General features: G+C 40.6%; 1 protein-coding gene across 1 annotated transcript; it reads left to right on the top strand.

Moving 5' to 3' along the window:
• The first annotated feature begins 1,315 nt into the window (after positions 1-1,315).
• Positions 1,316-2,913, top strand: LOC119649838 (gram-negative bacteria-binding protein 3-like). Its single transcript, XM_038052183.1, has one exon. It carries the CDS (start codon positions 1,532-1,534, stop codon positions 2,798-2,800), a length of 1,269 nt encoding a protein of 422 aa, XP_037908111.1. The 5' UTR covers positions 1,316-1,531; the 3' UTR covers positions 2,801-2,913.
• Positions 2,914-13,671: the final 10,758 nt, after the last annotated feature.

Here is a 13,671-nt window from a genome sequence, read left to right as displayed (position 1 = left end):
GTAAAAAAACATCGCAATTAAAAAAAAAAGTTTAACAAGGCGCCAACAATTTCGTTTTTAATATTTTTTAATAATCTTAGTTTGCGGACTGTAGTTAGGTCTGTACGTTAAAATGCCGTTTACTTTTTTTTCTTTAAAATGATCGCAGCGCTTTCTAGCGTGGCAGCAGGAAAACAGTTTTTTTGGGGATGGGTGTGTAAATTGCTCTGTATTTCAATAACGGACTATGCGATCGGACTGGAAAAGTTACTATGAACGCTAAATATATGAGTAAATTAATGGTGAAAAATTCGTGTTCGTACCTTTATCCCGTTCTTCACAAAACATCTCTAAAAAAAGCCAAAAACGGTCTTCACACGGGATGACCCCCTTAAAATGCCTGTGACAGCTAAAATGGTTAAGAAATCAAGAAAAGGTTTTCTCAACACTTTTTGCTGAAAATAGACTCTCCGCCTTATTTTCACATACGACGGAAATCACTTCAATGGTGCGAAGACCGTTTTTGGAAAAAAAGGAAGAAAGGATTGTCCATTCACGCATCAGTTTACCACTTTCCTCTTAAAAACTTACTTGAAACTTGAAGTAACAGACACTAAACCGGATCCCTTCACGTAGATAAGATTCGAATTGCTCGCTCGATGACGTCACCGCGTTTTCTTTTACGCCTTGTGAAGGATTCAATTTTTAAACCATTATAATTAACAATTTTTAATAGATATCGTAATTTGGCAGGGGAAACTACTGCTTCGGCGTAAAAAAACATATAGTCATTTTCTAACGCGGGGAGTCTATTCCTTGAGGAATCGCGTGGCGTACAGTTTGTGTGTACGGTAGTTTTAAGACACTCTGTACACTAAACCCCAAAAGGTTACATTAAATAATAGGAGAAGTATTATAGTATCTTTTGGTAGTTCTAAATGTACAATGGAAACACTATAATTGCAATTTACTTTTTGCAGTTAACCACCCGAAATTCTACTTAAGCAGTGCAGGTAAAATAGATATGGAAGCATTAGATTAAAATACTGCCCAACATTTATTGCAAACTCTTACATGACATATTGGCTATATCAAGTACTGACTTCACTACATAAAAGCATTTTGTTGATATTCATGTGTCAGGAACTCTGTACATTGTACTTAAATATTGTATTGATATGGAAATCATTAAAATCAGGGGAAGGCGGGGAGATTACCACAAAACCTTAGCAGAATTCATTCAAATTATCTCATTATGTGAGACTTGATACTCTCAGAAATATAGAAGTATATTAAATCTCAAGAGAACGACTTGCGCATCCAGATTTATAATCAACTCCATTTAATATTCAGTCGACGGTTGCTTCGTAGATGTAAGCAACATACAAAATGCTCCGCGAACATTTCCTTACTGGTCTTAGTTTACTAGTAACTTTTATTTTAAACTTCAAGCAGTGTTAGTTCCCAATTAGTTCTCGATTCTCTAAAAGTAAATGTGTTCTATCCAAGTGGATTCCAGGTATCAATTCCGGCAGAAAATGGTGTCACTTCTATGACTTTTAATGGCCAACTCAACAGCGAATTAGATGGTGTGGAAATCGGTATGTGGTTTGACGATGACGTGCGTCCGAACAATGGTCAACTAATATTTAAAAACAGCACATCAAATCTTAGAATCGGAGATGTAATTTATTACCGAATAAGCGTTACCTCTTCTGGACAAACAAAGCAATACGAAGATGGAGTATACGTTGTGGCGGGATACAATAACAAAGTGGGAAGTACGAACATTTGGCATGCTCCGTCGATGGATACCACGAGCGCTGAATGTAAACCATCGATAACAGTCGTAAATGGCGTCCAACAAAAGTGCGCCGAACGTTTGATATTTAGTGAAACGTTCTCAGGTAACAGATTAGATACCTCCAAGTGGACTCCACAAGAACGCTTCGCTGGCCAGCCTGATTACGAATTTGTCACATACTTAAAGCGCGAAGATGTTGTTTACGTGAACCAAGGACATCTTTTCATAGAGCCTAAACGCATGACGGATTTTTATGGACAGAGCATTTTCAATTTCAATCTAACTCTCAATTTACACCCTGATTGCACTGGAGAGCTAGATACGAATGATTGTATCAGGAGGAATTCTGTTGATATAGTCCCACCAATAGCATCCGGTCAAATTACTACAAAAGGATACTTCAGCTTTCTGTATGGCTCCGTTCAGATTAGGGCTAAACTTCCCGATATTCCCTGGTCATTTTTGCAATTCTTCCTAGAACCGACGGAAAATGCTTATGGAAACTATAACCTCAATTCTGGACAAATGCGGGTGGCGTTTGTTACCGGAATAGATACGTGTATTCTTTCGGGGGGCGTTATTTCAAACGGGGACAAAACATCCAGAAATGATCATATATGTGAGAAACCATGCAATAATAATCGAAAATGGAGTTCGGATTTTCACATTTACAGCTTAAAATGGACCCCCAACTCCATCACAGTATCAGTTGATGGGAAACAATATTGCGAAATAGGTCCTATGAAGGAGCCCTACTTCACCGGAATCGATGGTGAACTGATTCCCACCCTAACATTATTAAGGCCTACAACGGAGATGGCACCATTCGATCATCCATTCCACTTAACAATTGGTTTAGGAATTGGCGGTCACACCGAATTTTCCGATGAATTACCAAATAAACCGTGGTCCAATCTTGATCCAAGAAGTATGCGAAAATTTTGGAAAGACGTTAAACAAAAAACGTACCCTAGAGGACGACTAGAAGTTGACTACATTCAAGTTTTTACTGTGTAAATAATGTGAATGGACTTAGTGATAAGCTAAATTTGTAATTCAAGTACAGGGTGCGGCAGCATAACTTCCTTTTTTCAAAACTCAATAAAAACTATTGTATGCATCGGAAAATATTTATTCATTTTTTATAATGTCTAATGTACATGTCTAAAGTTTTAATTTACATTGTTTTGAAGATCAAATCTGTTAGGTGACGTTCCCCCATTCTCCATACATTGCGTAAACCGATTTCTGGCGTTTGTCATGACTCTTGTTAGCATAGCAGGTATTATGTTGGCAATTTCTTCTTGGATGTTGGTCTTCAAATCTTGTAGGGTTCTTCGGACGGTTCACATAAACACGGGATTTCAAAAAACCCCATAGAAAAAACTCACAAGGGAACAGATCGGGAGAGCGTGCCGGCCATTCCAAATCGCCTCTAATTGAAATAAGGCGCTCTGGAAAGTGTTCCCTCAAAACAGCCACCGATGCTCTTGAAGTGTGTGCTGTTGCACCGTCTTGTTGGAACCAAGTGTCCCCCAAATCCAAATTTTCTAGCCGTGCGAAAAAAAAAAATCTGTAGCATGTTTACATACCGGTCCGAATTCACTGTCACTGTAACCTCATTTTCCTCAAAAAACCAGGGACCAATAATTCCAGCTGAGGAAATTGCACACCACACTGTGGCTTTGGGTGAATGCAAAGGCTTTTGATGCATTTCTCGAGGGTTGGTGTCAGCCCAGTAGCGCATGTTTTGTTTGTTAACCGACCCACACAAATGAAAATGGGCTTCATCACTAAAAAAAACAATAGCACCCTCGGGAACGACATCAAGAAGAAGCTCATACGCGTACATCCGAGAATTGAAGTCACGTTCTGAAAGTTCCTGCACTAGCGCCATCTTATAGGGATGAAAATGAAGATCATCACGAAGAATTCTTATCACAGAACGATCGGAATAGTCCAATGCGCATATGCGTGTTTCCGCGCAGAACGCCGTGGCGATCGCAACTATTGACGCTCTCACTGCTTCAACGTTCTCAGGTGATCTAACGGGCCGAGGGACTCCAGTTCTTCCTTTTGTCGCACTTGCAGTTTGTCTGAATATAGTGACCCATGTAACAATTGATTTGCGATCTGGAACGGGAGCCAACGGGACTAAATTAAAGCGATTCCGAAATGCACGCTGTGTTGCAATAACCGGAACATCGGCTTGAAAAGTAAACCTCAACGGCAAAGGCACGCTCCTCACTATTCAAACGCATGATGGCGACTGAACCGTGTCGGGACAAAACTTTACAGTATCCCCTCTTGAACGAGACCACTAGCGCTCCGCTATGACATCAACTAACTGAGTGGCGCGCATTTTAAAAAAGGAAGTTATGCTGCCGCACCCTGTATAATAAAATTCCCCAATTAACATTCCACAATTATGTTCTTGATTCTTATTCTTGAAACCATTCATCAAATCCAAAACCAAGCAAACCGGCAGCTGGGCGTTTCAAGTATAAAAGGTTTTGTCAGGCAGTTGCCCTTGTACATAGTTAACAATTTAATTATGCGCTATTTTCCAAAAACCGTTTAGGCAAATAATTTGATATGGATAGTACTGTATCGATAATGGTGAAAGTCTTATGTTTCACACTTCGGATTCAACATTATTAGCAAGTGCGCAGAACTTCACCTAAAGCAGATATAAAACAGAATTGACCAAAAGTGGCTTCATGTTTGGGACTTTTGAATTTCATCATCATCAACAGCGCAACAACCGGTATCCGGTCTAGGACTGCCTTAGTAAGGAATTCCAGACATCCCGGTTTTGCGCCGAGGTCAACCAATTCGATATTCCTAAAAGCTGTGTGGGGTACTGACCTACGCCATCGCTCCTATCTCAGACAGGGTCTGTCTCGTTTGCTTTTCTACCATAGATATTGTCCTTATAGACTTTCCGGGCTGGATCATCCTCATCCATACGGATTAAGTGTCCCGCCCCTCACTTTGAAACTAACTATAGAACCTATAATATTACACACGACACTATCCTCTATGCTACTACAGTGCGCGAAATAATCATTTCGGATAGTAAAAAATTTGATTTATTTCAAAATCCTTTAAGGGGGTCATACCGTGTGAAGTCCGTTTTTTTTGTTAAAAATTTTTGTGAAGAACTGGATAAAGATGCAGATACCAATTTTTCACCATAGTAAATCTATCGTAATAGTTCGTTATTGAAATGCAGAGCAATTTATACGCCCATCTCCAAAAAAAGGTGTTTTTCTACTGCCACGCTAGAGGGCGCTGCGATCATCTTAGAGAAAAAAGTCAACGACATTTTAACGTACATACAGACTTAACTACAGTCCGCAAACTAGGATTATTAAAAAATATTAAAAACTAAATTTGTTGAGCCTTGTTAAACTTTTTTGTTTGGATTTTGGTGTTCTTTTATGGCTTCTACAATGAATAAAAAAAAACTATTGAACGAATCACAATTATCCTAGTTTGCGGACCGTAGAAATATGTTCGGAATAAGTCGCCAAAATTTCAAAGAATTTCGTTGGATAGATTTTGAGCTATGGTGGCAGCCGATTTTCAACATGCGGTTTCGAGAAAAACGCATTTAAAAAGTAGAATGCGATTTTCAACCATAAAACCTTAACTGACATTAATCTGCTATACCTAGTCCATAAACCTTAGGTTTCTTGCAGAAATTACATGTACGACCTTGGCTTCAATTCTTGTCCGATAAGCTTTATTACGACAATCGGCATAAATCTAGCATGTGACTTATCACGTGTTTAACACTATAATTTCCGAACTACTCCGAATAACTCCAAGAAATTGTAGTCTGCTTCGAAACGTACATCGCTGTCAAAAAAATTATCAACTTCAGAAAATACTATAATAATTGTCATCTTTGGTTTGATATTCCTAGCCATATTCTATGAAAAAAATGTACACCTCCCTCCGCATGTATGTGGAGCCTCCCTTAAACCTAGTGCAAAATGATCCCAGGAGTTGCATATAAAGGGATTCACATGCCACACGGTCTCGTCAAATTTCATGGCAATTGGTTCAGCTGTTTCCGAGTAGATGGGGTGTGATAGACAAACAGACAGACAGGCAGACATCGAATCGATTCTAATAAGGTTTAGTTTTAAAGAAAACTTTGGTCACTGCCCTGGGATAATTATTTCACACACTATACTCGTAAGGTGAACTTAGAACGGATTTCCGGTCAATGTTGCCTAGATTGCATATAAGCGCATTACCCTGAATTTTTCAGATTTTTAGGCTGGGTAGTTTCCGAAAATGAGTCCTGCTTCACTTCAAGTTTGCACATTTTGACTCCTTACTCGCCCACTTTCCAATTTACGCCCAAACTGCTTTTGAAACTGCTAATTGGGACCTTTCATTTGATGTCGACTAAGTCGTCTTAAAAAATCGCATTTCGTTTGAATTAGTGTAGCTGCTTTGGAGAAAAGTACGTACGGCAGACAGACAGTAGACCGATTTTGGTTTACACAGAGCCTTAAAAAGGGGTATTTTCAATACACCGAAGAGCTGAATATTTAGATCCAGTAGGGGGAAATGCCATTACCTCACTTGTCATGATATATTTCCGAATACCAAGCGTTTGCACAGTATGGGACCCATATAAGATTTACCGCAATCTACAGTGAAATTAGGAACTATCATTGGGAGGTTGTAATGGCTCCAAGGGGCCCTCAACAATTTAATTAAATTTTAGATACCTGTAAATTGCAAAGGACGGCTTTTCGAGATCCGCGTGGAGTTACTTTGCACCCGATGCTGGTACCCAAAAACTAGAAGGGCGTTTGACACCCAATGCCGGTAAAAATGATAAAACACCTGTTTTTCATGAAATCGGAAAGCAATAAAACGGTCCCCGAGGCTGTATACGTACCTGAGATGATGGCACCGCATTGCATTTTTCTGATTTTTGAAGTGAAATTTCAGGTGGGTCAAAAAGATAAAAGGATTGCTATTGTAGAATGGCATTTAAGAGGGCAACATACTTTAGCGGCTCGAACAATGGGCCCTTTCTGCAATTCTTTTAGTGATGACTTGACAATACATTAATGTAACTCTTTTTGGGTAGGATAACTACACACTTGAAGTATTCTTGTTATACAAAAAGAAGCTTTGAAAAGAGTGACTTGCAAATGCAGCTCTCTGCGGTGTAGACGATTTCGGCTGGCATCTGAAACATGATTATAAATTTTTATCCACACATGCGAAAATACCAAAATGATCCAACCAACATTTTGAAAAAAAAAGTTCTTTTGGGATAATTTCATACCGAAAAAAGTATCAGGTGTTCAAATTTGGAAAGGACTGGTCGAGTTGTTGCTCCAAAAAGTACAACACCGTATAAAAAATGTTGTTTCGAAAAAAAACCCATTTAAAATTTTTCTTAATGGGAAAAATTACTTGATCAGACCTGAAGATAATGCTTAACTACTCAAGCGGTAACACCACTGTAGAAATTTTCAGGAACCGATTTTTAAGGTTTTGTGTGAAACAAAACCTTATTAGAATCGAGACGTCTGTCCGTCTGTCTGTCTGTTTGTCTGTCACACCCGATTTATTCGGAAACGACTAGACCGATTGTCACGAAAATTGGTGAGAGTATGTAGTCTGGTGATCCCTTTGCATGCAGTAAGTGGCGCCATCTTGTGTTAAGTTTAAGGGGGGGCTCCTCATACATGTGAATGGAGGGTGCAAATTTTTTTTTCACAGAATGTAGCCATGTAGGGTACATTAATGAAAAGTCTCAATTAGTACTTTTCGAATCTGGTTCAATATTTGATATTAGATGAAACATAGGGGAGTGAGGGTTCAAAATATGATCCACAAAAAGTGTAACAGGTCTCGTTCTCAGAACCTATCCAACCGAAAAATCTGAAAAAAAATCACAGTGGTGCATCTCTACGAAATCTAGGCCTCAAAATATATCCGGTTCCGATATCTGCACAAATAAAGTTAATAATAGTATATTTCCACATTTTAGAAATTTACCCGGCACCTCCCCTTATGTTCATCCCAGAAGTACAAAATTTGACATGCGTGTAACGAAGAATAATGCACAGTTTGGTCAAGTTTGAAGAGAATCCAACTATTATCAACAAAGTTATAGGGGGTGAAACTTTACAATTTTTTGTGAATTTCGTGCACTCTACAACCTGCATGACGTCATCATCACATATCAATTCCTCAATACCACAACGAAATGAGTTCTTATGAATTGGGTGGCAGAGAATTATTTTGTTTTAGTTTTTTAGTTATTTGACAACCAGACATGTGTGTATGTAGGTATATAATAGATGCGTGCTAATGAACTTTGCGGGTAGTGCCTAATTCAAATAGATATAAGAAGTAAATCGGAAATATGGGTACGATCAATTTATGATATATACGTGCATATATGTGTATGGTATTCGGAAGTAGGCAGTTTGTTTGTTTAGGGTGAGCGTAATATCTATGGCTGCAATATGTACGTATGTCTCGAAGTTTGGAAAAATATGAAGGATTATGTTGGATTTGTAGCTATATACGGATAGAAAAATGTGCGTTGAAGTTTCTCACATAACAAAAATACATTGAACTCTGAAAAATAGAGGGCAATAAGTGAAATTAAAACAAGTCGGGAAACCGGAAGCTGGACGCTTCAGGTACGAAAGATTTTGTGTATTTCTTAGTACATAGCACCCAATATATCCATATATTATGTGAGAGTATCCACTTTCGGGTGATATTGACATTCATAGTCTTCAATTTTCAAAGCAGGAACAACTTTGACATATTATAACTTTGTTAGTAATAGTGCGATTTCCACCAAACTTGGTAAGATCATGCTCTATATTATAGCCTATATCACTGAAAAATTTCATGGTACTAGGATGAACTTAAGGGGGGTTTCTAACCAATTACAAAAAATTGTAGTAATATACTATTATTAACTTTATTTAAACAAATATCGGCATGGAAGGTATTTCGGAGCCCAGGCACCATATAGTGGCAGCCTCCTGATTTTTTTCAGATTTTTCGGTTTGGTAGTTTCTATTATAAGAAGTGACCACTTTCAACCCCCCGCGCTCCTCACCCTTCTAACGAATGTCAAAACTAAGATCGACTTTGAAAAGTACTGATCGAGACCTTTAATTTGATACCCCACATGACTATATTTGATGAAAAAAAATTTTACACCCCCCTTTTGCATGTATGGGGACCCCCCCTTAAATTCGACGCAAAAGGATGTAATTCACTGTATGCGTGAACGTTCACAGTTTCCACCTTTCCACCAAATTTGGTGTCAATCGCTATAACCGTCTCCGAGGAAAATGCGTGTGACGGACAGACAGACAGACAGACAGTAAACCGATTTTAATAAGGTTTTGTGTTTACACAAAACCTTAAAAAAGAAATTTTTCAATGAATTTCTATGAAGTCCCGTCTTTTTCGATGACTGTGATGTCGTCAAACGCATTTTTTTGCAACATCGTTTTTATAAACTGGCACGCAACATAACTTGACCAATTTTGAATTTCTTTACTTAAAAATTTAAAGACGTGTTCGCAACAAAATTTCAGAGAGAATGACATGTGGAGTTTTTGATTTTGGTTTTGTGTGAAACAAAACCTTATTAAAATCTATTCAGTATCTGTCTTTCTGACTGTCTGTGTGTCTAACTGTCACAAACAGTTTGCTCCGAAACGGATGAACCTATCGTCACCAAATTTAGCAAGAACGTGTGGTGTGTGAGTTCGTCTAAATAAATTGAGTGAAGGAGGTCTGTATTTCTTTTATTAGAAAGTAATAATGGTCGGGGGGGACTTAGTCCCACCCTAGGACCCAAAATGTAAATACCATCAAGTGTAACAGGTTTCATTTGCAGCATCTATCCAACCGAAAAATCTGAAAACAATAACGAAAACACCTCAAAATACATTCTATTCCTTTCCTACTCAAATGGAGTTTATTTCCGAGTTATCACAATCTCGGCAGATGCCGGATTTTACCTAATACTAGCACTAAGTGCCAAGCATTTACGCTCGGACGATCCTACCTACTTAAAAACTAAAGGGGCACTGGTGGTGGTGGCCGGTGGTAGGTCAGTGGGAGAATCCGTCGAGTACTCCCCGCAACATCGAACACGTATGCAGAATGGTGTACTTCTGCATGGTTTGAACCAGACTGTGCGAAAGTCCCAGGACATCAAGGGAAGCCGTGAGGGGTTTAGGTACAATTCCTGTAGCTGACAATATTATGGGAACTACAACCACACGCTCGAAACGATAAATTTCTTTGATTTCCCGAGCCAATGGCTCATAGTTCACCTTCTTCTCCACATATTTTCGCTCAATGTTGCTGTTATGGGGGATAGCAACATCAATAATATACGCGGAGCGCCCCAGTAGGTGATCACATCCACAGCCGTTTCCGCTCCGATGTTCTGCCGCCCTGTCCTTTCGTTCTTTCCCACCTCCCACCTGACTCTGCTAAGGTATGTCGTGCGAGGAGAAATCCGCGCAGGACGCGATAACACCACTCGCGACAGTCGATGTCAGGGTGCCTCCCTTTTGGCGGTGCAATCCGACGGCGTGGCCGGCGTTACTGACGAGCGCCACCTGGTTCAACCACGCCTTCATCGGTCTCGACGAGGAGATCATCGGGCTGTGAAATTAGGCAATTGGGTGAGAATAAGGTTGGCTCGGAATCACTCTGGAGACTCGGGAAGTGGAGCTTTTTAAGTCAATTGTAACGACATTGACTGACGCGGCCACAAAACTCACTGCGACGGTTGGTACTTTGCGTTCGGGAGGTAGATCTCGATCGAAATAACAGTCGAGGTCTGCTTCCCCAAAGGGGCGTTCATCGGCTGAGACGGTTTGTTGGTACCATCGGAAATACTTAGCTCAAGCGATTAAAGGTACCACCGAATGCACAGTTTACCACAACAAATAACTAGGCTTACTGAGGCGCCTCGGCGTCGGCTACGCGAAGCACAGTACCACGCCGCCTTACAATCTTCGACCCTCTAAGCAGATATTGCTTCCTGGTCAACACTGACTGAGGTATTGGTTTTCCCTGTACCCCGTCCGAACACCCTATTTACGCAAAATTTACGTCCGGCTTCCGCGAACTTATCTCCCATCAGCACCTGTGGCTATAGCCAGGTGGACGTCAGTCTTGGACTGCGCCGAAGGTTTTCATAGCGTTTTATTCTGTCGGACATATTAGGCGCAGACTTGCTGTGTCACTGTAGGCTGCTGGTGGACTTGCAGAACAAGACATTCATAGACCCCACAATCTCGTTACGTAAATCACAGACAATTTCTACCTGCCAAAATGACACTCTTTCTATAATTTTCGAGGACGTTGCCGACCATCGAATTTGCATTCCGAAAGTACTACAACATCACTGCTGAAAGTAGATTCTCTAAGCCGGTTAAGCTCTCCAATCTTCTCGAAGGTGCGTCCACTTTCACCCCAGAAGCTTGCTGTTGCGAAGGAAGAGTTCAAAGACTTAATGAAAAAGGTTATCTGCTGACCAATAACTGTTGGTCCTCTCCACTTCATTTGGTCCCTTATCCAAACGGAGGATGGCGGCCATGTGGATATTGTACGCACCTAAATGCTCAGGCAGTTCCAGACCAATATCCTATTCCACTCATCCACGATTTGGCGCACTCGCTAACGAACTGCCGTATTTTACGACCTTGGATCTAGCCAAGGCGTATCACCGAATCCCTGTCGCTCCCGAAGACGGCTATCTGCACACCTTTTGGACTCTTCGAGTCCACTAGGATGACTTTCGGCTTCAATTTGTGCAACGCTGCGTAGACTTTCCAGAAGTTCATCCATTCTGCCTTACGGGCTTTTTTCGTCTGCATGGACAATGTTTCGGTCGCTTCCTCTTCAGAATTTGAGCACTTGGAACATCTCAAGTGCATTTTTCAACGTCTCCTTGAGGCCGGAGTTGTACTCAACGTTGAAAAATGCAGATTGCTCCGGAGGCAGATCAATCTTCCAGACTTAGTAACCCCTGACAGTATGCAACCTGACCCAGACAAGGTTGAGGCGATTAAGAGTTTCCCACTACCAACCACGGTGAAGGATCTACGAAAATTCTTGGGCTTATTAAATTTCTATAGTCGTTTCTTGCCCAGGGCCGCTCATCACGAAGCGGTCCTGAAGGCCTACTTGTCTGCGCGCAAAACTAAGGACTCCCGCGAGGTTACATGATCTGCTGAGGTCGCGAGACCTCAGATAAGGGACCTAGGCCATGCAATTCGAATCTACTCTTTTCGCGAAGTTAGAAAAGCTGCTTGGCTTTAAACGGCATAGAACTACTGCTAACCATCCGCAGTTCAATAGTAGTTCAAGGCAGGCCCAAGTGGGTCTCCTCGTCGTGGCTGAAGACCTTCATCGAACCGGCGACCGCTTCGAAAAGAACACCCGCGAAGCGTCAGATTCGCCTGGTGACTCCCATTGGTGGGATCGCCCGGACAGCTTGCTTCGCTGGAAGCGGAGGGTTTCAGTTGGAGGCGGCCCATCGGAGGCACGAACCTGGGCACCATTGTGGATTCGCCTCCACCACAGCATCCAATGGCTGCTGAAAACAGCAGACGACCTGGCATAGACTGGAGGGCAAATGTCAAGGAGGGCTTTTACCAAGAACAAAGGGGAGTGAAGTCTCGACTGCCGGCCAGAGAACAGAAAAAGGTGTAAGTGCTTTATAACAAAATAAATTAATTAAATTAAATTAATTAATTAAAATAAACGGTATTAAAACGAAAGTGGGAAATGGCTAGTAGAAGTTGAATTTGGAATATATGGTGATAATTAGGAATTCCTATCTTTCAATTTGTGGGGGAAAACGGTTCCTTTAAAAGGGCTCAAAATCTGTGCCTCATAAAAAGCAACAGGTTTTATTCTCAGCACTTATCGAAATGTAAAATCTGAAAAAAAATCACAACGGTGCATCCATTCGCAATCTAGTCCGCAAAATACATCCCATTCCGATATGTATAGTTAATATACTATTTCATAAATTTACCAGAAAGCACCTTTAAATTGGAAAGTTTAATAAACGTCCAACTATTATTAACATTCTATTGTCAAAATCGTGTATTTCCCGTGAATTCATACTCTAAGATGTGTATCACCTTCAAGTAAAGTGAACTCATATGAACAGCACAGTTCGAGTTTGAAAATACATATGTATATCAAGGAATATTTTGAGTTGGAGGCATATGCGCATCGGAAAACGTGGATAGAACATTTTTCACAGAAGATGAACGCAAAACGTTTATACCCGAAGCATGCAGCTTCCGATATTCCAACTTGTTTCTATATTGAAATGGCGGCGTGTTTTTCCGATGAAGTGGTCGTTAATCCTCCTTAATAACGCGATTGATGAGCTAACATTTTATCACCCAAGAACTGTAGAGACGTTTCTTCTCAGGGATATTTATTTGGATATAGACATTTCAGAGCTAACCGTTTTTGGATCCCTTCCCGGATTTAACGGCCTTTTCTGCCGGCACAAAAAGTCACTCGCAATGAAAATGTAGTCGTTGGCAGCATGCTGTGGCCCTTTACATCGGCGGTAGTGATTTTCACCATCCAGTTAACAATACGCTAAACTTCTTGAACGGCGTTGTTTGTGGTCTTGCTCATAAACTTCGTCGTTATATAGGCAACGAAATCGTCCATTCTCTTGTAAGGGGCCAAAAATTCTTCGGATGGCTCTTATTTCGAATGCGACTAAGAGTATGAAATCTTTCTCGTTAAGAACCTAGGTCTTCAAGGAATACATGAGGACTGGCAATATCATTGTCTTGTGCAAAATGTATTTTCCACCA

The sequence above is a fragment of the Hermetia illucens genome, chromosome 2 (genome assembly GCF_905115235.1).
Source record: "Hermetia illucens chromosome 2, iHerIll2.2.curated.20191125, whole genome shotgun sequence".
Classification (NCBI taxonomy): Eukaryota; Metazoa; Arthropoda; class Insecta; order Diptera; family Stratiomyidae; genus Hermetia; species Hermetia illucens.
This window is presented reverse-complemented; position numbering and strand designations above follow the sequence as displayed.